Source organism: Semicossyphus pulcher, unplaced genomic scaffold, assembly GCF_022749685.1.
Source record: "Semicossyphus pulcher isolate SPU_LCO1_2020_fin unplaced genomic scaffold, fSemPul1.0.p SCAF_4, whole genome shotgun sequence".
NCBI classification, from domain to species: Eukaryota; Metazoa; Chordata; class Actinopteri; order Labriformes; family Labridae; genus Semicossyphus; species Semicossyphus pulcher.
The window spans coordinates 19,733,948-19,757,694 of NW_027211715.1; the positions used below are offsets into that span (position 1 = coordinate 19,733,948).

General features: G+C 40.5%; 3 protein-coding genes across 4 annotated transcripts; 2 read left to right on the forward strand and 1 right to left on the reverse strand.

The window, feature by feature from the left end:
• Positions 1-223: 223 nt before the first annotated feature.
• Positions 224-11,329, reverse strand: mfn1b (mitofusin 1b). Its single transcript, XM_069680157.1, has 18 exons — positions 11,211-11,329; positions 10,569-10,726; positions 10,234-10,369; positions 9,774-9,936; positions 8,751-8,875; positions 8,451-8,559; positions 7,518-7,625; positions 7,280-7,433; positions 7,122-7,189; positions 4,767-4,888; positions 4,352-4,478; positions 3,824-3,928; positions 3,601-3,703; positions 2,690-2,916; positions 2,396-2,575; positions 2,123-2,319; positions 1,718-1,852; positions 224-1,383 (listed from the first exon to the last, which is right to left on the reverse strand). Exons 2-18 carry the CDS (start codon positions 10,714-10,716, stop codon positions 1,314-1,316), a joined length of 2,277 nt encoding a protein of 758 aa, XP_069536258.1. The 5' UTR covers positions 10,717-10,726; positions 11,211-11,329; the 3' UTR covers positions 224-1,313.
• A 1,895-nt stretch (positions 11,330-13,224) lies between these two features.
• Positions 13,225-16,180, forward strand: plaat1 (phospholipase A and acyltransferase 1). Of its 2 annotated transcripts, XM_069680444.1 has the most exons (5): positions 13,225-13,400; positions 14,294-14,343; positions 14,682-14,820; positions 15,166-15,434; positions 16,034-16,180. In XM_069680444.1, exons 2-5 carry the CDS (start codon positions 14,317-14,319, stop codon positions 16,133-16,135), a joined length of 537 nt encoding a protein of 178 aa, XP_069536545.1. In that variant the 5' UTR covers positions 13,225-13,400; positions 14,294-14,316; the 3' UTR covers positions 16,136-16,180. The 2 variants fall into 2 exon arrangements, with proteins under 2 accessions (XP_069536545.1, XP_069536546.1); XM_069680445.1 differs by lacking the exon at positions 14,294-14,343.
• An 860-nt stretch (positions 16,181-17,040) lies between these two features.
• On the forward strand, positions 17,041-23,460 carry ftsj3 (FtsJ RNA 2'-O-methyltransferase 3). Its single transcript, XM_069679692.1, has 21 exons — positions 17,041-17,179; positions 17,325-17,430; positions 17,937-17,983; positions 18,156-18,235; positions 18,408-18,507; positions 18,633-18,827; positions 18,919-19,034; positions 19,234-19,338; positions 19,555-19,655; positions 19,799-19,882; positions 19,988-20,131; positions 20,411-20,546; positions 20,632-20,825; positions 20,955-21,069; positions 21,161-21,242; positions 21,355-21,520; positions 21,637-21,731; positions 21,889-21,991; positions 22,287-22,470; positions 22,573-22,667; positions 22,782-23,460. Exons 1-21 carry the CDS (start codon positions 17,113-17,115, stop codon positions 23,050-23,052), a joined length of 2,586 nt encoding a protein of 861 aa, XP_069535793.1. The 5' UTR covers positions 17,041-17,112; the 3' UTR covers positions 23,053-23,460.
• Positions 23,461-23,747: the final 287 nt, after the last annotated feature.

The window sequence follows — 23,747 nt, forward strand, 5'->3', positions numbered from 1 at the left end:
CTCACAAAAAAAGACTTGTCAACTCCGAATGGGACCATCAGGAAAGCAGGTGAATGCACTGGCTTCTATGAGGTCAGGTATATAAACAATTATTTTCAAAAATCATGTTTAACAAACATGATGAACACGTTTCCCCCTCATAAAACATTTGCAAAGCTTTCAGTTAACTTATCAAAGACTTCCTTAAATACTAAAATGTCAAATAAATGCACAGATTGGCAGTTAAACATTGTGACAGATTTAATGCAATTAGGCAAATCTGGAGGTATTTCACACACATTCAAGGAAAAATAATTGTACAGTGCAGACTGGTGTAATTGTCATTACAAGTCTAAGGGGTATAAATAAAATAGGATTTTATAAAATATATGATGATTTCCGAAGCCTTTGATTTATACAGTTTGGATTGTTAGAAAATAGAACATGAACCTACAGTATTTTAAAGACATGCTTTCCCTTTCTACTCAAAGGATTTCTCTCAGTGAACTAACTAAACTAAGTCCTTATAATCCAGAAAAACGTATCTCTTCTCTTTTAATATTAAATATATTTAAATTTTGTTGCGAACATACAGCAGATCATGTGACTGGACAGATACAGGTTCAATCTTACAGACACACAAACTTCATTTGCTCCACAAAAGTTAGTCAAAAAAGGCATATTCACAGTAAGAAGCACGTTAGTGTCAAAATGTAGCACCCGACCGCAGCTTTCACGCCGACCGAGATCATATCGCCACCTCGTAGTGCATCTTTGCACACCGTGAGCCCGAGTCCGTTTGTATTGTAGGCATTTTTGTTTTACAGTTTGTTCACTGCATTATTCCAAACACCTAGCTGGCAGAGGACAAAAGGAGGAGGGAAGAATACTGTCGTGTCTGTGAGTCCACAAAGAGTGTAACTGAATTGAATTTCATTTATCCATTGATCATTTTTTAATTAATCAATTAGCCTCCAAAATGTTGTTTTAAGGTAGTTCTTGGTAATATTTTTTTTGACATTTTTGTGACACAAAAACCCCAAAACAAGACATCAAAATAAAATTCATAATTTCTTTTTACAAGTGACACAAAAGGACTCATTTTTCAGAAGATGCAGAAGTTGGTATTGTTGCCTCATTTCAGTGATTTTCAAAATATCTAAGGGTTTCCTTTCTGATGATAGACCAGTCAACTGATTGCCTTATCTTTACAGCGCTACAGTCCACACAGAAGATGCGGTGTAGTTCAGTTGAGGACCAGGCGTGAGTGAGGCCCGTCTGAGGAACGATTGGTTCAACAAGAACCAGACTGTGGAGCTACGAAGAGGAGCAGCTCACTGCTGATGCTGCAGGTACTGGTTTGTGAACGCCTCCAACTGTCGCTCCAGCTCTGTCGCTTTATGTCTGCGGAGGAAACAAAACTCACATCAGATTCAGACTTCATCAAAGTAAAGCTTCTTTTAATGTAATTTATTTCTAGCTGGTAAACCGATTTCCCATTTTCACTATTGCTAGATATTTTTAAATAAACTGTATGTACAGGCCTTATAGTAAAAAATACAAATGAAAATTTGCTCGCTAACAGAATGTTTTCTGTTCCTGTTTTATCGTTAAATCACCTAGAATACTAATTTCCCTAAGACTAGATCTTCCAAAAATTCCCTCACAGCCCTCCACTGTCTCTCCACGTCTCTACCCTTCATGTTTGCCCCCAATAAAGAGACGGAGCTGGACTGACCGCAGGCTCTTGGAGTGACTCTGGACAGTCTCCAGCTGATCTATCTTGGCTGTCAGTTGGCGGATTTCTGCCTCCAGCTCTTTCTGCGTCTGGTCCACCTGCTGACAGAGCCGAGCAAAGGTCGTAGCCATCTCCCTGGAAACACAGAGGGCACAGCGTTGTGGCGCTTGTTTATTTAGCCACGCTACAGAGGGGTGGGGCAGTGTGTGTGCGAGTGTACATATTAGGAACATAATGAGGAGTCAGGCTTTGTCAGTAGGTTAAATGACGTTGACAGAAATAGAGCGTGTGGATAAAATATGTATTTTGATATTATACAGGATCTCTAAGTAACGGTGATTATTTATCCTTGAATGTTGTATTTTCTACTCTTCATGACAGAAATCAACCTGCATCAGGACTTACTGTTGGACTTGGTGGCTACAGTTCGCACTAGTAAAGCTGACGATGAGCTGCAGCTTCTCCGATGCGTAGTCCACAAACTGGCGCTTCAGGGAACGTTCCTTTGCCTTTGTGGTCCAGGTGAGTCTCTCATACAGGTACAGCAAGCCGTACAGTGAAGCTGACATGGCAATCAGCCTCCAGCCGACTGCTCTGTACACCTAAAAGAAAAACTGGGTTTAGATACGTTCTTGCTGGTAGTCGACATGAAGTAACAGTTTAGAGAAAACAACATACCACTCCTCCGACGATGACCACGCTCATTGAAGTGCGGGAGGTGAGGGATGCGACGTTGGTTGCCATGGCTACCATCAGGTCCTCCTGGGTCATGAGGGCTGTTTCGTTGTTGGGCGGGGCAATCGTGGACGGGGGACCAGAGGACGGCGTGCGGGCCACAGGCAGTGCAGGTCGAGAGGCCTGCGTAATGACAAAGGAGTTTCTCTTTACTAAGCATCATGTGTGTATGTGAACCAATACACACCACATCACAAGTAAGGGTCATTATCGAAATTGAGTCTTTCAAGCATGTACCTGGAAGTTCTGGTCCACCAGCTTGAGCGCCCTCTGTGCGTTGACAGATCCCAGAAAGCGGTGGACCAACGATGTCCAGCCCAACGAAAACTGAAACTCAATGTTCTCCTGGAAGTCGTTGCAAAGTGTGGCGCAGTTTAGGTCATAACTCAGGTCGAACTTCCTGCTGGGCACCAGCATGTTGACTTGGCTCTGGACCGTAGAGGGAAGCAGAGGCAGCATGCTCTCTGTAGAGTGAGAGTTACAGGGAAATCAGCCGCAGTCATTGGATCATTTGTAGCTTAGATTGTATTTCAAATAATCACTTTAATACATTTTACAGGTCTTTATTTTATGGCCACTAGGGGGCAGAAAAAAACAACACAAAACGCCAACAACACCATCACGTTATTGTTGTGGTCGGCAGCTTTTTCCTTTCTTTCCTTAGGCTGAAGGGGAAAACAAACATCACACCACGATTTCATAACGGCACCTGAGTCCTTCTCATTAGAGGCTACATTAGCACCTTCCTGTTATCACTGTCAGCGAGCACAGCTTGCATGTAGGGCTCACAGAATGACACATTTGTGGCATAGCGGGACATGGGATGATAGCATTCAGCGAGGGGGGTAAATATAGCAGCGCGCTGGGTGTTGCAGACTGTAGTGCCCAAAAGGTTTGTGCTTAGTTTAGCAGCACGCTCTAAATGAGAGAGAAGTACAATGGTTGACTGGAAATCTGGGCTGAGGTCATTTTCTATGCAAAAAGGATTTGTACCTCGCCCTTAAAAACAAGGGAATGATTAAACTAACTTTCATTCTTCACTATCCTTCCATCTGCGTTTTTAAGTATTTCGGCCGTATATTAAAAAAAACATTTTAGACAAAGACACTAAAAAAGTTTTTCAACTTTAACGTCTGCAGCTTAAATACCTATCATGAATCCTTGAGACGACTGGACAGAAGCGTTGATGGCGTCAGAGCAGCGGAAGGCCAGGTTCTTGCCCATCCCCTCCTCCACGTGAGACAGCAGCTCCTGCAAACAGCAACCAGAGTCAGAGGCCACATAGAAAGCAGCTCCTTAACATAAAGAGAGACCAGACTACATATATGCTCAGACTGTCCCTAAACAGGAACAGCCTGGGCCTTTACGTACAGACTTGTAGAGCTTGAGGACATGTGGCGACGGGTGGAAGTCAGCGTGGAACTCATCGACGATTACGTGGAGGCGGCAGATCTCCTCTCCCATGGCGTAAGACACCTGGATGAAACATAAGCGGAGTTGTGAGTCAGCCACAGCACAGGGGGCAGCAGGACCTCAAGGAGTCCACTTCTAGCGTTAGATAGGATACACAGTATGTGTTTTTTCTGATGGAAGAAATTAGTTAATTCATTGATCAGTTGGTTAAAAAAAAACTAACAGAAAAAAAATGCTCAAAAGTTGAACCTGGGATCAGTGCGTCGAGGACTGCAGCCTCTGTATATGGGGCACCCGCTCTACCAACTGAGCTAAACCAGCGCCCAAATCTCTGACATTTTTACCAAGTTTAATCAGGAAACTAATCAGTTTGAATGTATCTATCATTGATGAAAACAGTTATCCTGAGCCCTAATTCAGCAAGCAGGTCCTGCTGAGTAAAGTTCAGGTAAGAACACTTCTCCAAGCAGTCGCCTCCTACTTTACCTTAGACTCGACTTCCTCACTGATGGCCTTGATTTTCTTCTTGATATCATCGATGAGCAAGTTGAGCTGATTTTTGACAAACTCCAGCCGATCCATCTGATACTCTCTATCCTCCAGTGCTGCCACTCTGAAGCCCCGCCCCACAGACAGGAAGTAAAGTCAGAATTTGCAAACCAGTAATGAAATGAATCAGGAAAAGTTACACAAAGTGCAACACAGTATGTAATACCTAATTTATAACCGTGTTGTTTAACAAGATCTTGTAACACCTACATATATATTTTCTCAGAAGTCTTATCGATTACCTCTTTAAGCACTTCGTGGCAGTGACGAAAAAACCTTCCAGAAAATTCATCTCTACCAACCCACTCCGAGAAAAAGAGAGGAAGACAAATAAGTGGATGGAGATACTCACCTCTTCTCCGCCGCCTCGATGTTGATGGCGTCCATGATGCTCTTGACTTTCTCTGTGATCTGCTTGGCCCTGATAGTGTGCTGCTCAAACTTTGTTTTCACTGCTGACTGCGAGATACACTCCTGCGAGGCCATAACACACAAGTTACTGTGACAGCTATAGGGGCTGCTGCTGGAGAGGGTGCGTGAGCTCACACACTACTAACCAGGGACCAACGGAGGACAAGATACACACCTGCTACTTTAACTTAAGAGGGATAAGACATGGAAACACAGGTGGGAAAATGACAGCAGCAGGGTGTGTATCCTGTGTCTCACAGCCCACATCTTATAAAGTCACAGTAATGTGCTGGTGAGCAAAATTATAAAAACATATCAAATGTATACAGAAAGAAAATACAACATATTGTGACATGTTAAAGAAGGAATATTGTGTCATTTTGGGATTTATTATTTTATCTCATTATTGAGGACGTCACATCTGTATCTGATGGAGGCTGCTGCTCTTTGACTGCATTTAAACAAGACCTCAAATTGTGCCTTATGCAATCAAACTCTTGGCTCACATACAATTACTCTCTTATTCATCTCTATTTACAGATTCTACATAGAAATGTAGAATCTGTAGGCAGGGACGTGGATTTCCAAGACAGCAAGTGTTCTGGTTTCCGTTTGAACTACGCTTGTAGTCCGAGTAATATTGACCAATCACGTATCAGCAGGCTGCGGCCTATGCAGAAAAAACAGTCCGTGAGGAGAGCAAAAGCAGGCGGGACGTAATGCGCTCCCATCAGCGTCATCTGACAATGATTTAGCTTCTTATTAATCTCTATAAACAGACGTCTGCAGCAAGTTCAGCTACGTGGCGCCGTTGATAACGGGTAAACACTCACTTGAGATTGTTAAGCGATATATCGTACAGCCCTATTATCAACCACTTGTTATCAATGTTATAGATTTCTGTTTGTGATAATGAACTTAATCGATTTAAATCCTTTGCAAGCCACTCAAGACAGACAGATAACTTCCTAGGCGCCATTATTCATTAATCACTTATAGTTTTAATCCTTTAGATTTTCATGAAACAACTCTTTTTCCTGCAATAGCCATTCCATTAGAATTCAGATTCAATTCATGTTTTCGTTGTTAGTGAAGGAGTTTGTCATTCGTGCACTGGATTTAATTATCTTGACATACGAGTGGGATAGATACAGTATAATATTTAATTGATTACCGGCTCAGGGTTTACTGTTCGCTGTCCTAACAGCCGAGAGATAAGAGTTGTGTTTAGACACAGCTAATGCAAATGGAACATTTTCTTCAGCCCCTATAAAAGCTTTAGCCTGCAAGAAGCCAGAGGGCTGTTATTGTGACGCAGCTACAGGAAACACGATGCATATTTCACAGAGCTGCTGTTGTAAGGAAAACTTCTGACAGCATGACTTCTTTATTTAAAAAAAAACATTGGTTTGTCTCCACTGTAAAAAAAAAATACACCAGCTGCTCTTATGTTGTAGTTCTGACAAAGTATCAACTGGTGGTTCCTGTTTCCAAAATTCGGGGACGTGTAGCGTTAAAGGCCAAATGAACCATGACTGAAATCTCAGGGATTAAAATGACTTTATGACAATTTAGTCCCAAAATGGCCACAATTTAATTCCCCCTGGTTAATATGAGAACATAAACAAAGATGCAACAAAACACATAAACACCAAAGTCAATCAAAATAGTTACGACAGATCAAATCAAAGTGGGACAGAAACAAACGGATGCCCTCGCCTTAGTGAATCTAGACTTCAGCAATGAAGACGCAGGTTGATGAGAAAGGCACAGTGGTTGGTCTAGAAGTCCTGGAGCTGCCAGCTTGACGGCAGAACCTGGCCACTACGCCAGGTTTGACAAGTCTACTGCTTAGGTTAGAAGAAGGGCTCTCAGATGCCTGTAGCTTTTATGTCATACATACTTTACCCAACATGAACACACACTCACAGTCTCACCAGGCAGCTGATTTACTCAAGAGTAATATTTTTTAAATGCCCTTGGGGTTTGCGTAAGCTTTACGCAGAGGTAAGCTCTGGTTGACGGCCTAACAGCAGCAGACAGTATCAAAAAGGATGCTGAGCTCTTCATGAAACCCTAACCATCGTAATTATCAGCATCCCTTTCACCTGCTGTGATGACCTGATATGACTCGACACCGACTCCACCTCAGAGTATAACTGTTGAGATGTCTTTCTGTCAGCGAATATACCCGTGTTTTATGCCCTAAACTTTTAAGAAGCAGGATAAAGATTATTGAAAGATATGTAGAGGACATAAAAGACACACATACACACATGCACACACAGACACAGACCTCAAACCTCCTCTCAAAGCTCTGGAACTCCTTCAGTCTCTCCTGGAAGCCCTCAGCCAGTGCGCCACCTGTTGGAGGAAGTTATATTATCTATGAATCACATAAAGACAGTTAAGTTTAACTTATCTCCCTTATAATTTTTTTCTGTGAAGCCTCACCTGTCTCAGGCATACCCTGTGCCCGCTGCATGCGGGAGTTGAGCACCTCTTTGGCAGAGACGAAGAAAATGTGGTTGGGTGCCTGATCGCGATCCACAACCTTCAGCTCCTCTACCAGGAAGTTGACACAGCGGTCTGTGTGCTGCTTCCTCACCTTGAAGAAGACATATTTAAGTGTTAAAAATGATCACCTGTAACAATAAACTGTTTAGTTTGTGGCATAAGACGGTTGACTCACATCCTCCATGTATTCTGGTTCGTTTGCCGAGGCGTCCCAGCGGTTGTTGAGGATGAAGATGTTGGGCTTCGACAGACGTTCGTTCACTTTGTGGAAAAAATGTTTCTCCTGGACAGTGGAAGGATGAAGAAAGATTGGTAAGAGTTATGTTTAAGTTTGAAAAACTGTGTTTTTCCGTTTTTCCCTGCTTCATTTTTATCAAAACAGAAATGCTAGTGTTGCAACATGGGTAAGAATAGGTTTCTTGTTTGCACAGCCAGGCAGAATTCCAGTTGCCACATGCTGCTACTCGCCTATCTTACATTATTCACATAATGCCTGGGTTCATTTCTATTGTACTGCCAAGAGGAGAGTGTGCTTCTTTCCCTTTAAGAGCTGCTGCCGGGTTAATGAGCTCTGTGATTGAATTTATGTCCAGCTTTACATTGCACAAATGCCTGAGCTGAGAGAATCAAGTGTGGGGCCTCTGCGGCAGGACGCAAACACACTCTCCATTCTGTAATCAGCTGGGCATGGAAAACATTCACACTGGCCCTTTAAGTACACAAGTGACTGACACATACCCAATAGCCTTGTAGTCCAAACTATCCATGCAGTTATGTAACAGACGTAAAATATCCTTTAAATTATTTGATTTGCATTATTCTATATTCAAATCTCAAGCACTAAAGAAGGTTTACACTGGGTTTTTTTCTATTAAAAGATATGATCCATTAGTTATTCATATGAAAAATAGGATGAAAATATGCTGCAAACAAACTACAATGACTGCTGCACCCATGCATAGTAAGGATACCCATCTAAAACAGCAGACATTGCAAGTCACCTCCCAAAAGACAGCGACAGAGTTCACACCTAATATAAAAAATCTACCTTAGACAGGACATAAGGACGTTATCCAGACATGAGCGTAATGATGCTTGGGGATGTTACCGTGTTCATAAGTGTGGATTCAGAGTTGGCCACCAGCACAAAGACGTCAGCATCAAGGCAAAACTTGTCAATCCAGCTGTCCAGCTGTGTTGTGACATCTGTCCCTGGGCTAGAGAGCAGAAGAGGGGTCAAGAGGTCAAATACATGGCATCGATAAAATATAAAGTTTTGTGTCCACTTGAATTATTTTTCTCTTTTTTCATTGCTGGCTGTCTCTGTTTGAATCTCACTTTTTTCTGTTCTAAAAACTGTCAAATTGATAATCACAGAATCTGAATGCCGATGAACGGATTGTGTTACCTGTCTACGAGCACCAGGTCGTCTCGAAGCAGAGCGCACTTTGTCTTTGGCCAAAACACACGGACGAGACAGCCCGCGTCCAGACTCTCATCCATGTGGAGTGCATGAGCCAGCTGGTTTACGGTCTGCAGCAGAGATGTAAACACTGACTCAAGTGACGGTAGCAAAACACTTTTCTTTATTTACAACTTTTTTTTGTTCTGTTATCATCCAGTTTATATCATGAACTTTAGGTATTCTAATAGCATTTACCACGTATGAGTCATGTATGGGCACTATAGAGATTTCCAGTCAGTGGGTTTAAGTTAAGAGAGGGTGAAGTCGCCTACATCAGGCTTTCATTTCAGACACCTGACACCACCGTAAATACCCTGCATACCTGCATCTGTTAACATGGCTGCAGGTTCAGGTTTTGTGAAATTTACATGAGCCAAAAGCCAAATGGAAACATTCATCAACATTATCCTTTTCTATGACACAGTTACAGCTGGCGGGTGAAAAAAAATACAGTTTGATGTGCAAATTTGGGGATTTTCTATGTTTTGAAAGCCCACGCTTCATGTCTGCTATCGTTTTTATCCTTCTTTTTTAGTTACCAGTTATAACCCGATATTAAAGACTTGAAATGAGCTCTTTTATGAATACACTGTATATAAAAAAATAACATACTGCTCCTAAAACTACTTTATGCTACCTGTATCAAGGTAAGGAAGAACCCTTATCAGCTTGTATACTTTACTGTGACACCCATTCAAATACAATAACACTTCACAATATACCATATTCGTGCTATTCTGACTGTATTGAAAAAGGTAAGGAGCAACATCACTTCTAAGATTTACCTCCGTGCATTATCAGTGTAATTAGATGACAACTGATTAAAGGCAACAGTTGATTTGATTAGTGAACAAAGCCTGACATTAGAGTGTTTTTGTAAACTCTCTCTTAAGAGGGCAATTCCCAATAGTTGTGATCAAAGCAATCCAAAGCAGCTACTTGATACCAAAATGTGTAAAACCTTACCTTAATGCTCTTCTCCTCATCAGAGCCTTCTGTCTTGAGGTAGGCCTTGTCCTCATCAGTGCCCTCCACACTCAAGAAGCAGTTAGTCGTGTGGCCTATGCCGCTGGGCAGCACACGGTCCCTCAGCATGGCGTTGACCACTGTGCTTTTACCATTACTGGTCCTAAAAACAAACAACAGTCATTGACTGAATGTGGAGCCAAATTAAAGGATCAAAGTGTAAACAAGTCTCCAAATGGACATATTCATACTGTTGTGTAACACAAATATGCAGCTACTAGTCGGTCAACGTTAATGTTTTGGATTGCAGTGCAACAACATGGTTCAGTTATTGCTTAATTACGCAGAATGGGTTTTAACAATAGACAATAAATTAGTTGACTGAAAACGTCACATTGATTCTAATCAATTCATCCTAACAAAACAACATAATGATCCATGTGTGTATTCATGTATTTACCTTCCAAAAAAGGCCACTTTCATGTGTCTGCGTGCCAGCACCTCCTTAATGACAGCAAGTTTGTCAGCATAAGCCTGAATCTCCAACTTTTGATCCTGACTCGCAATGTTCTCCAACGCTTTATTCCCACAGGTTTCTGTCCAAGACAAACGTGTACAAGACTTAATTCACAAGCCAAAGAGACCTTACTGACAAATGAGAAGCATGTTAATCCATTAACTTATCTGTAACATAAAAGGATTTTGCAGGTCTTAGTTGTATAATCCTGTTTACATGATTAATGTCCAATAAACACTCTACCTCTGACAAATGGTAATCACTTTAAACCCTCTCACCTTCCACAAACTCTGAAGTCTCTTTCACGTAGTTGAGTAGTTGTTCAAAGACATCACTAATCTTCTTCTTGGCTACAACAAAGTGCTTGAGAGGAGAGAATTCTCCCCGAGCTGAATCTGACCGTGTGAGCGGAGGGGCTGAAGCCATGGTGTTCAATCTAAACACAGAGGGAGGTCAAAGAGGGCATACAGTTTTATCAATAGACACAAACAATACAATTAACACCATGGACATAATATCACACTGTACAGATCCGGTTAGATGGGCCATGTTGATCATAAATTGTATAACTTTTTGAGGTAGGTTAACTAACGCACTGCAGGAATGCAGATGAGACATGTTAGCTCAGTTATCTAACTGAAAGTAAAGACAACATAGAAGTTAAAAGTGACAGCGTGCAACTTCGATACGCGACATAAAATATATATAAACACATGTTACCTCTATAGAGATGAGGAGAGATGCATATACGAGGCTGTTGTTTATTAGTTATGCTTTTAATTTGTATAATCTCTCACGAGAGGACGCATGCGGCTGCCAAAAAAATGCTAATAGATTTAGCTAGCTAACGTGACAAGCGGCAACGCGCTGGTAAACTAAGTAACATGAGCACAGCAAACTAGAGGTATTATTTAACTTACCACGGTCCTAAGACAGCCAATGTCCTCTTCTCATAACACAAACAATACTGATCCACACCAATAAAACGGAGTCCCTTTCCTCGCTGAAAGATCACTTGCTGTCAAGCTAGCTAACCTTCTGTTTGTATCCTGACATGGCACATGCGTCAAGCTAGTAGAAAATACAGGATTGCTTCCGGAAAGAATTTCAATTTTCAGAATAAAAGCACATTTTAGTTTCAGTTCGCCCTGACTTGCATATGCTTTGAATACTATGGGCGTTATCTTTAACACAACTGATTCAGTCTTGCTCGTGAATTTGATTTCATAGAGCATGTATTATTTTTAAAAGCCACATTTTAAATCAGTCATTGTTTAATTTGGGTCGATGAAAGTTTGATATTTACACTCAATTTTAGTCATATTCCCCTTGCTTAGTAGACATTAATCCCTATATTATTGAGAAAAAGAAAAATACAGCAGGTTTCACCCATAAGTGTGATTTAATTAAGAATCACAAAGCAATAAAGACTATGTTCAACAATAGTAGTATAACAATAACAAGTAGTATAACAATAACATGAAAAAGAATCATTCCAAACCAAGCATTAATCTACACTAGAACAAAATTCACATCATAAAGATTTTCTACAGACCAGAAAGTTGTATACCTACGTTATTGTGCAAAAGACACAAAATAAATGTATAATAAATAGATACGTTTTACAGCATTCCCACCATTCTAATGTGCACATTCTTCTGATCATACATTTTTCTTTCGGTTTTTACATTGCCCACACCTTTCTATTTCTTTATTTTGAAGCTTAAAATATCCAACTTCTGCTCCATTCAGATTAACTTTCGCTGTCTTGACGCAGCAGCTAATCCATACACTTTCTGAGAAGGGGGCGGAGACATGTGACGTAAATATTGGCGGGCAGCAGCCAATCAATGAGCGAAGAATGCATCCAACCCCTGAGTTCTCCTTTATTGTAGATGAGTCCACTTCATAGCACCAGGGGTAAACTAAGCCAGAAAATAACACAACACAATAATAGTAAATATATAGTAAAGTCGCATATAATCGTTATGCATTAAAGAAAAAGAAGAAGAGTTTTAATCTCCACCCAGGCCAATGTCAACACAATATCACCAAAGAGTTAAACTAGTTCAATCATATTACAGCATCTGTCCATCCATTATCTCCTCCTGGTTATCCTGTAAAGGGTTTAACGGGACTGGAGTCATCCCAGTTCACAATGGGTGAGAGGCTCTGTATGACAACAGTTAGTACACTGTAAGACATCTTTTATTATGATTGATTAGAGAGATTGTTAATTTTTACTCTCTGTAGAGCTGCACAAACATCATTAAAAATGATTACATTCATAAATTGAAATGACAAATTTAAAATGTTAAATGAAAACCAGATGTATTAAAAGCCCAAAAATGTGAAGTCTGAGTTGATAATTTGCTAAAATGTATTTTACAAAATAGAAACGTCCTATCTAGAATGAAATACATAAAAACAAGGATAATATGACTTTTATTTGAATGAAAATGCTTAAAAATGAGGGAATACAACTGAATGAACCCACTTCTGTGTCCAAATAAAAATGTTGCTCTTTGTTTGTTATAAATTAATACATTGAAAGTGTATATATGTACTTATATAAAGGCCTATATCTATATGAATTACTAGACGTACATGCATTATTATTATTATTATAATTATTACTTTTTATTTTATACTATATTTATATATATTTTCTTACTTTTATTTTCTATCTTACCCTCATCTTTTTTCTTTTTCCTTTCAGTTATTCTTTGCATTGTTTCTTGTTGTTGTTTTGACTCATACTTTGAAATTGAAATTGAAATTTGTGTTGCCCTTTGCATGCTCACAATAACCCTTATTCAGTGGAGCAGTGTGGCTGCCTGTGAATGGGACAATGCCTCTCTGTGGGTGTATGTGCGTGTGTGACCCCAGCAACAGTGTTAAACTGTCATCAGTCAGAGCAGCGGACACTGGAACACCTCCACCGGGACCTCCAGCTTCTGGTTTGGGATATTTAACAAACTTGTAATCATCTCAGAGACTTGGAATCAACCTCTTTCTGTTTTTCTTTTCTAACTGGATTTTTTGTGGTTATGTGCGGATTTATGATGGAGAATTAAAATGGTGAGGAAGAAAAAGCTGCTGGTGTTCGAGTAAGTATCACTCCTGTTTGCATTTACTCTGTAGTTCTGGTTACCCAATTCTTTTTCTAGCCTCTCACTACACTAATGCTACAATAAGAGACTTTAAAGGTGTCTATTGAAGCTATTTATCATTTTATGATGTATATCTACAGAATGTTTTGTATATGAAGTAACAGTCTATGGTTATAGAGCATACCTACATATACTTTGACAAACAGTTACATAATGTGTATGTTTTCATGTTAGTTGCAGTTCATGCTGATCAAGTTTTGGCATGGTAAAATAATATGCAGCTTTCTTTTTACAGCATGGCCTCAGCGTCATACATTAATGATGAGATGGATGTACTAATTGCTCTCCTAGGCAGATATAGATTACATCCCACCCATGTGTAATTTTGATCCGAACTAAACTCTTGTCTCACTTGAATAGGCACAGAATTAAAATATTAAGCATTTTAGCTCAGATCATTCAAGGCAAATAATTTGCAAGATCACTTTTCCGAGTTATGAGAGTGATCACATTTTCATGGATGTTTATTTTCTATGTGAAATAACCTGGGCTCAAACTATTTTTCCGTCAGCTTCCTCATTGTGTTGATGCTATTGTGGCAACACAGGTGACACAAGAGCTTGTGTGTGTGTGTATTGTCTGTGTGTTTGCTGGTGTGTATTGTCTGTGTGTGTATGTATGGTTGACCTTTACATTGTACCACATATCTAGCATTCTCTTTCTCTGGGAATTTAGTTATTTTTTTTACCCTCTGACTCTTGTCTTGACACAGATCAAGTCCCCAAAATATAAAATTTATCTACTTTTATATTTACATTCATTGATCTGTCAGTGGGTTAAAAGTAGTTTTGTTGTTTGTTTTTCTTGTGTGTGTTTTCTTTTCTTTTTAGAATTTGTGGAAGCATGATGTGGGATGGATAAACAACAACAAAACTTTACTGTAAGTTGACTAAAAGGATGTTAGTATGACCTGAATTTAACAGTGTGTGTAGGATAATGTGGTTATTTCTAAGTGACCCTGTTGACCTCCAATAATGTGACTTGGGGGATACTTCAAGAGTCCTTTCCCAGATTAAATGACCCTAAATTGTAACATTTATGTAATTATGACAAATAAACCAGCAACTAGAAAGGCTTGATATAAAACTAAGGTGTGAATTAATGCATTTTAATGCCTGTGTTATTGCATCAGATGCTTCTTTTCTATACAGTAGTTTAAAATCCTAAAATAGCATATCTGTTTATACTCTATCCGTGTCTCTTTCTGTCTGTGTGCAGATGGCCTCTAATGACCCTGACCTTCCTGACCCCTCTGGCGACCCCCAGCCTGGTGACCTCATCGAGATCTTCAGACCGGCCTATCAGCACTGGGCTCTCTACCTGGGAGATGGTTACATCATCAACTTAACTCCTGTTGGTCAGTAGGAAACTGCTGGAGACTTGTAGCAGGCTAAGCTAATTCTAATTTTAAAAAAGTGGTGCCTCGGACAATATAGGCTGATTTTGACACACTGGATGACAACATTTTTTATGGTATTGAAAAGTCAGTTTTGTATCAGACATGTGGCTGTTTTACACAAATATTATTATCATATAATCTTATCTAAAACACGACTTGTGACTTTTGGATACTTGTTGTGCATCCCCTCATCAACTTTCTTTCTATGTTGTCTTTTTTATGTTCTTTAACCTGCAAGATTTGAAGTCCTATATCCATAAATATTCCCTTCTGGTAAACACTTGTTGTATACTTCCCCTCCAGATGAGAGCCAAGCAGCCGCCATGTCCAGTGTGAAGTCTGTCTTCAGCAGGAAGGCGGTTGTGCGCATGCAGCTGCTGAAGGAGGTGGTGGGGAGCGACTCGTACCGTGTCAACAACAAGTACGACCACAACCACACGCCCCTGCCCGTCTGTGAGATCATCCAGCGAGCGCAAGTCCTCATCGGACAGGAGGTGTCCTACGACCTGCTGGGGAGCAACTGCGAGCACTTTGTCACCCTCCTGCGCTACGGGGAAGGGGTGTCCGAGCAGGTCTCTCACTGTTTGTTCTGTTTCTGTCTCATGTGTCATCAGGGTAAAGCACAAGCTTTTTACTCAACATACCACAGTGAGCGATGAATCCCAAATGTCACTCCAGTCATCGATTTCTTGTAAAGTATATTTACAGATCAAAACATGACATTTAAAAAGAGGATATTAAAGTAAAACCTAACAAATAAATCTAACAACATTCACTTTCAAATGGCCTGTGTTACTTTCTGGACTCCAAATTGTTCCAATGTGTATAATTTCAGCTCTGACATTGTTTGGTTGCTAGTTTAATATGATAGTTTGAATGCTCATCAAACCTTTAAGCTTAAAAAATCCTGACTGAACATGAACATTTTGTCAGATTTCTTTAACTTGTAGTGGGTTCAATACTTTTTGTCCTATTAATACTTTTGGCAAAATTAGTAAAACTGTAAGTCAACTAAATTAAGTCATCAATAGTTTGTGTCTGCCTCCTCTCATAAGCAACAGGCAACTTTGTGGTATTTTACCAAAAAGATCCTCTGTGTTTTGTTCTGACCTCTCCTGTTTCTTCATGGTAATCTTCAGTCCACCTCCTCTTCCTCTGCTTGCCTCCACAGGCTACACGGGCCATTGGGGCCATCAGTTTGGTGACGGCAGCAGCCAGCGCCTTCTCTGTCCTGGGACTGATCAACACACGATCCAGAAACAGGCCTTTCTGACAGCTGTATCGCCTCCCAACATTCATGCGGCTGTAATTTGAAATAAATAAATAAAGCATTGATAAAAATATAAAGGGCTACGTTTGTTGGTAGTAACTGAACTCATATAGTTTGCACATTATGGTTCAAGTGTGTTTGTTGGTAATAATCTAAAGGGACCCCAAGACATAATATCGTCACATATACTAAATGAACTAAAATCTAATATTAATACTTATATCCTTGTAGCGGGTAGCTACCTACACTAGGATTTTTTAAATGTTATTATTATACCTTTATAAAAAGTTATTTCAATGAGGTGAGCAACACACCCAAAATTAATCAACACATATTCTATTAAGTTGTTGGGATGAAATTTAACAGTTAGATATCTTGGAACCAGCAACAAAAATAAACACTAACAAATTAAACATCTGTTAGGCTAGTTTTTGGTAAGAGAATGTAAACCCATGTTTACTGCATCAAGTTGCAGTACAGTCTGTTGAGCAGTTTAAACTAAACAATATGGATTCACGTGTCTGGTATGAAAAATGTTATCTAGAAGAGTAGTAACTAGCATTCAGTAAATGGTAATGCAATAAAACGTACAACACTTACCTCTTAATAGATGCAGAATTAAAAGTGGAAAGTGTATCAAAATTAACAATTTTCAATAAAAAAGTGCAATATGAAAATGTACTTAATAACAATGAGTAATTACATGAAAAAAATCCCTTTTTACCGCTTGTTACCATAGTTCAGCCACATTTTTAGGTGTTTCGCCAGATTGCATTCTGTAGCACACACAGCAGGTAGCGCCAACGTCCCGTAAACACCGGAAACAAATCAGACGAAGAAGAAATACTTTGCCGGTGACGCTGAACGTCTGCGCCGAGGCCGTCCACACGTGTTGTTTTCATGGACGTGTGAGTGCTTTAAGTCCCGACAGTGTGTGATATTTCTGTGTTAAAGTAAAGTTTAAAACCTCAACAGTAAATATGGGGAAGAAACTCAAAGTCGGAAAGTCCCGAAAAGATAAATTCTACCACCTGGCCAAAGAATCAGGTAACGTACCACTCTCACAAAAGTTAGATACCTCAAGGTAGATATTAGCATTAGCAGGATTGCTCATTTTTTGCTTATACTTAAAGGTAGTGTTGGGATATGTTTTGAAAGTGTACGCCGTGTAATAACAAGTTGTCTTCTCCAGGTTATCGCTCTCGTTCGTCCTTCAAACTCATCCAGCTCAACCGTAAATTCCAGTTTCTACAGAAAGCCAGGGCTCTGGTCGACCTGTGTGCTGCTCCTGGTGGATGGTGAGCTGCCTGTCAACACACGAGCAAATGCTAATTATTTGTCAGACATGTCGGTGGTTTAATGAAGGGCTGCCCAAATTGTATTATATAGAGGGACAAAAATGTAACCTAGTTTGGTGACTCTCGTCAATGGCATACTGTTGCATTTCGTCTCCCTCCATTCATTCAAAAAGGTACAAACCCATTTTCCTTAAAGGTAATAGTGCAACCCTCATTTAATATTTATTTAGGGTTGTGAATTGTGTAAGTACAAATATACCTGTAAATACTAATGTGTCATTTGGACAGTTGTGTAGAACCTAACAAAATGAAACATGATATTTCCCCCCCTTTAAGTCTTGCATACAAAATGCAATCTTAACAAAACATGGATTAATCAATGGTGCATTGAGGTCACAGAGTGGTATGCGTTTTTTGTGCTCTGCCTAGAAAGACAAATATGCAAAATGTATTTTGTGGAATACAAATGGCACAATCAAAACACTCACACTAAAATGTCCTTACAGGTTGCAGGTGGCATCCAAGTTTATGCCTATATCAAGTCTCATTATTGGTGAGTTTAATGTCATCTAAAGGAATACATCATAATACATGTTTCTGTGTCTGCTCAGACTTTTGATTTTTTGTTTTGAGTCTTGTTGGTTCATTACAAAAAATACCAGACAAATTTTGCAATTGCATGAGACAATGCAAGAAAAGTTTTAAAAAGTATTTTCCCCTGTCAGGTGTTGACCTGGTGCCCATCAAGCCCATCCCCAATGTTGTGGCCCTGCAGGAAGACATCACCACAGACAAATGCAGACAGGTAAAGCAGCTGCTGCAGAGTTAATGACATCCCTGGAAACAGATGTGTAAACTGATATACACAGTATAACCAATATCGTAGCCTTGACACCGGAGAAAAATAGGGAATCACAAACAATGGATTGTTCTTAACATTGATTTGTTAATTAAGCTACTGTCTGTTCCTCATGCAGGCTTTACGAAAGGAACTGCAGACTTGGAAGGTTGATGTTGTGCTAAATGATGGAGCCCCGAATGTGGGAGCCAACTGGCAACATGATGCCTTTTCACAAGGTAGGGGCTACTAAAGCATTAAGAAAAAAAATTACGTCCTTAAGACAGACACAGCTATCAGCTTATACAGCCTAAAACATTTTGACCTGTATAAATCTCACTTTGTTTCCTGCTTCACCTTTTAGCTCATTTGACCCTCATGGCCCTGAAGCTGGCCTGTGACTTTCTGACCAAAGGTGGCACCTTCGTCACCAAGGTCTTCCGCTCCAAAGACTACCAGCCACTGCTCTGGATCTTCCAGCAGTTCTTCAAGAAGGTGCAGGCCACCAAGCCGCAGGCGTCTAGGAACGAGTCCGCTGAGATCTTCGTCATCTGTCAGGGTCAGTGGCAGCTACAGATTATAGTCTGTGACGACAAGAAAATCTTTTTATTTTACATACATCTGAACTATATTTTTTTTGTCCTCCTTAGGTTTTCTTGCCCCAGATAAAATCGACAGTAAGTTCTTTGACCCAAAACATGCGTTCAAAGAGGTGGAGGTGCAGGCCAAAACTGTGAGGGAGCTGATTCCTGTCAAGAAGCCCAAGGTATGTACACTGAATGGATTAATTAAGTTGAATTTCAACCTAACTCGTTGACTACTCAAATTGCCTGTGAAGCTGTTTACATATGATTTTCTGTGATGTTGATATGGTGTCATAGTACTCACTCACAAATATTATAATGTTTACCTATGATCTAAATATTTTCTGCATAAATGACCAAAGAGCTGCTCCTCTTTTCCAGGCGGAGGGATACGCAGATGGTGATCTGACACTTTACCACAGTTTCACAGTGACATCCTTTCTGAAAGCAGAAAACGCTATAGACTTCCTGGGAAAAGCCAGTGAGGTGAGACCTCTGTTCCATGTTAACTTGTCAAAGACTGATGCCGAAGGCCAACATATTTTCTACCATGTCATAGAAAATCCAGTTATTATGAATTATTACAGCTGTAGGTGATATTGAGGTAAATTAAATTAGACCAGACTATTGACACTGAAGTCCACATTTAGTAAGGGTCAAGCTTTCCTACACTGCTATCCTCACTCTGCTGCCTTTACTCAGATCGCCTTTGACAACCCAGAACTGGAGTCTCACGCGGCCACCAGCGCTGAGATTAAAGAGTGTTGTCGTGACATCAAAGTCTTGGGACGCAAAGAGCTCCGGTGAGTCTTTTTCTTTGCTCGCTACTGAGATGTGAGCGTTTTAGAAAACACATGTTGATGCCGTCTTTTTCTAAAGATAACTCGGAAAAGTCTAAAACTCAAGCATGCATGTTTGTGTTCTTCCTCCATCCTCACATCTGCAGCTTGCTGCTGAACTGGAGGTCCAAGCTGAGGAGGTTCCTGGCTAAAAAAAAGGCGGGTGCCAAACCGCTCGACCAGGAGATCAAGTAAATTCTTTAAAGCACATTTACCAAATGCCTCGGACATAATAGTAAAGCTTTGCCAGGTTGTGTTATAGCAGATCAAATAAGTCCTCTTTGCTTTGTTTTTAGCTTAAGTTCTGATGAAGAAAAGGAGCATTCAGAGGATGAACCAGAGAAGAAGAAGGTCGAGGAGGAGGAAGGGGAAGACGAGGAGGAAGAAATGGAGAAGAAACTGGCAGAACTGAAAGCTGAGGAGGTGGCTGAGCTCAAACGGTATGACAGGGTTACAATCTTCTTTCTAATCAGGATTAAATTGTATTAAAGTTTTTCTTTATTTTTCTGCAAAGTCATATTGAAGAGTATTTTTGTAGTTTTTAATCAACAGTACTAACTTTCAGCAGAACCTACAGACAGGCTTTTGAAGCCTTGATACTGCTGATTGAGCCAGTAGCACTTTGCCACGATGTCTCAACCTTTTATAAAATATGAGATTGGAATTTGCTGTTTTGATATTTCTAAAGAAAAGTTTGTTTAACTTGGATGCTCCTTCAGGAAGAAGAGGAAGCTGCTGAAGGAGCGGCGGAAGCAGAGGGAGAGGGTGGAGTTGAAGATGGACCTGCCTGGCGTCTCCATCGCAGATGGAGGCGACTCATCCATGTTCTCCCTCGCCACCATCAAGAAACAACAGGTGAAGAATAGACACAAAAGCACACATGGATGCTTACTTGAACCCCAGTGTTCATGCTCCTTTGGTATTCACCTCTCTCCACCAGGCGCTGGTTGACATATCCAAAGGGGACATGCAGGCAGCCGACGCCCTGGCAGAAGGAGACGACGACCTCCATCTGTCTGATGAAGAGGATGATGAGGCAGATAAAATGTCCCTGGCATCTGATTTAGATGACGAGGACTTGGAGGAGGTGGAGCAGAGAGAGAAAGAGCTGCAGAAGAAAGCACCAAAGAAGAAGTAAGCGGTTTTGAAGACCAAAAAAAATGTTGTTTTTGTTGGAAAAAAAATCCCACTTTCACAGAACAAAAGGATCATATCTTCAATTAAGTGTATTTTTTTCATGATCTGCCCTTTTGTGATTTCCAGAGTTACATTCACCGAAGAAGAGGATGATGATGAAGGGCAGGATAGTGGCTTGCTGGTGGAACTGGAGGGAAAGGATGAGAAGAAAGAACGAGAGACCAACTTGTGGTTCAGCAAGGTATCGTTACTAATTTCTCTTGTGGCTCACACCTGAGGGAGGAGTTGATTTATGTGCGACCTTTGACCTTGCCGTCTATTTTGCTCTGTAGGGCATCTTCTCTGAGATTGATCTGGAGGGAGACGCACAGAGCGAGCTCCAACAGACCGAGTGGCTTCAGAACAAAAAAACAGGTAACAATCTCCACCTTCATTTATTCACACATGAATAAAATGAATAAACGGCACTTTTTAAACAATAGTATCTCCTGGGACTCACTAAGTGCTAATAATTATTTTTTTATAGAAAAGGGCAAAAAGAGGAAAGCTGAAGAGGCTGACGAGGCTGAAGAGGAGCCCGAAGAAGAGAAGGCTGCTCCACCAGAGGAGGAAAAGGTGGGACCTTCACAGGACGTCGAGGAGGAGAGCGACAGCGACTCAGACGACAGCGACGGCGACGGCGACGACGAGAAGTAAGACCTTATTTACTGTGGCTGTCTATGCTGCTGTGTTATAATGAAATATACTTCAACTGAATTGACTAACAAAATAAACAAATGTTTAAACTATTTTTTACTACTTGCTTCAGGGAGATTACCAGGATGAAACAGGCAAAGGGGGCTGGTGGGATCTCAGGACAAGCTGATAATGAGGACTTTCAGGTTGTCCCTGTGGAGAGCACCAGTGAGTATGAGAAGTACAGTTTTTATATTTCACGTGTTTATTATACCAACACATCTACAGCCATCAACTCACAACTAAGTTACGTGAGTAACCAAGATAAAAATAAACTCTTTTGAACATGTTAATGAAGCCATTCTACTTTTGATGTGATGCCCAGGCAAGAAAGCCAGGATCCTGGATGCAGAAGGTCTGGCACTGGGAGCTCAGATCGCTACATCTAAGAAGAGAGCCAGGGACCTGGTGGACGGCTCCTTCCACAGGTGGGTGTGTTCGCCTGTGTGTTTCAGTGTCTGGTGTTTTATTGTGTCCCTCTTTCCAAGTGTTTCAAATCATCTCAATACTCAATAATAGATCATTTAAAAGCTGGATGATATTTAGTAGTTTCTTTGTCAAAAAATCCAATGGCAAGGCCAAAATCAAGAGTGTTGTGATCCTATTTCAAGATATTTCATGTTTTGCCAACTACGACATTAAGAGGTCTAAGAAGTGAAATATACGAGTCATGACATACACGTGAATGTACCTGTACAGCAAGCTCATTGTGTGCTCCTGCAGGTTTGCTAGCTCGGAGGAGCATTGGGAGGTACCCGAGTGGTTCCTGGACGATGAACGGAAACACCGAAAGAAGCCGGTGCCAGTCACCAAGGAGATGGTGGAGGAGTACAAACAAAAATGGAAGGAGATCGATGCCCGACCCATCAAACGAGTTGCCGAGGCCAAGGCCAGAAAGAAGAGGAGGGTAAGAGAAAAAATGCAGTAGCGCAGCAGCTGTTGACTTGACACTTAAGTTAAAGACGCCCACAATTTGAATCAATTTGTTGATTTCTCTGTGACTTTCCAGATGCTGAAAAAGATGGAGCAAGCTAAGAAGAAAGCAGAGGCAGTCGTCAACACAGTGGACATCTCAGAGAGGGAAAAGATGGCCCAGCTGAAAGGGTATGATGTCGCATCTTTGGCGTTTGAGCTGTAACCTCAAGTTATGACTTGATGCTGCGCTTGGTTCAATTAAGCAATTATAGCATTTAATAATGTTGTCTTTCGTTCTGTTAGTATCTACAAGAAAGCAGGCCTGGGGAAGGAGAAAAGAGAAGTGACATACGTTGTGACCAAAAAAGGAGCCGGCAGGAAGGTGAGACGGCCCGCTGGTGTCAAAGGAGCCTTCAAAGTTGTGGACGGTCGCATGAAGAAAGACATGCGGGGAATGCAGAGAAAAGAACAACACGCTAAAGGGGGAAAAGGAAAAGGTGGCAAAGGCAGAGGAGGACCGTCAAAGGGTGGCAGAGGCGGGATGAAAGGTGGTAAAGGGCGAAAAGGAAGATAAATTTGAGCCTTTGTTCTGACAGTCCTGCCTTTTAACTGTAAAACATTGACTGGTCTCATGTCGCCGGTACGCATTTTTAAGCTTCGTGCTAAGATGCCTGCCACAGTTTGAGCGCCTGTATCATGTACAGAGGCCGAAATGAACACTTGGATGTTCCATACTAGCAACCTTTGCTGAGGTTCCTTAAGCTCCTGGACACTTGAGATATGTTCTGAGGGTATTTAAAAGCTGGTGGTCTGTATACGTCTTTCTGAAGATGTAGATTATTTGCCTTTTGAACTATAAAAACTGGGGAGGTTTCAACAGCTTAACTGTAAATCGCAGTAAATCCCATTTAAAAAAAGAAATGATTAATGTATTCTCCAGACATGTTGGTATTAATATTGTAAATATATACAAATTTTTGCAATAAATGTTTTGTTGAAATATGTTATTGAGTCATTAATTCAGTCAGTGTTTCCTATTATTTGAATATATGCGAGTTTGAGGAAAAAACAATCTTCTGAAATCAGACCAACTGTTTTTTATGTGCTGTTTTTTTAACATACATCCATAGGTCATAAATCATCGCACTTTGTACTTTTAATGTCTGATGAATGGAGTGTATTAAACATTTTAAATTACACGGATCTGATACAATATTATAATGCTGATTGCACTGTAACATATCTGCAAATGTAATCCGATTTTATTAA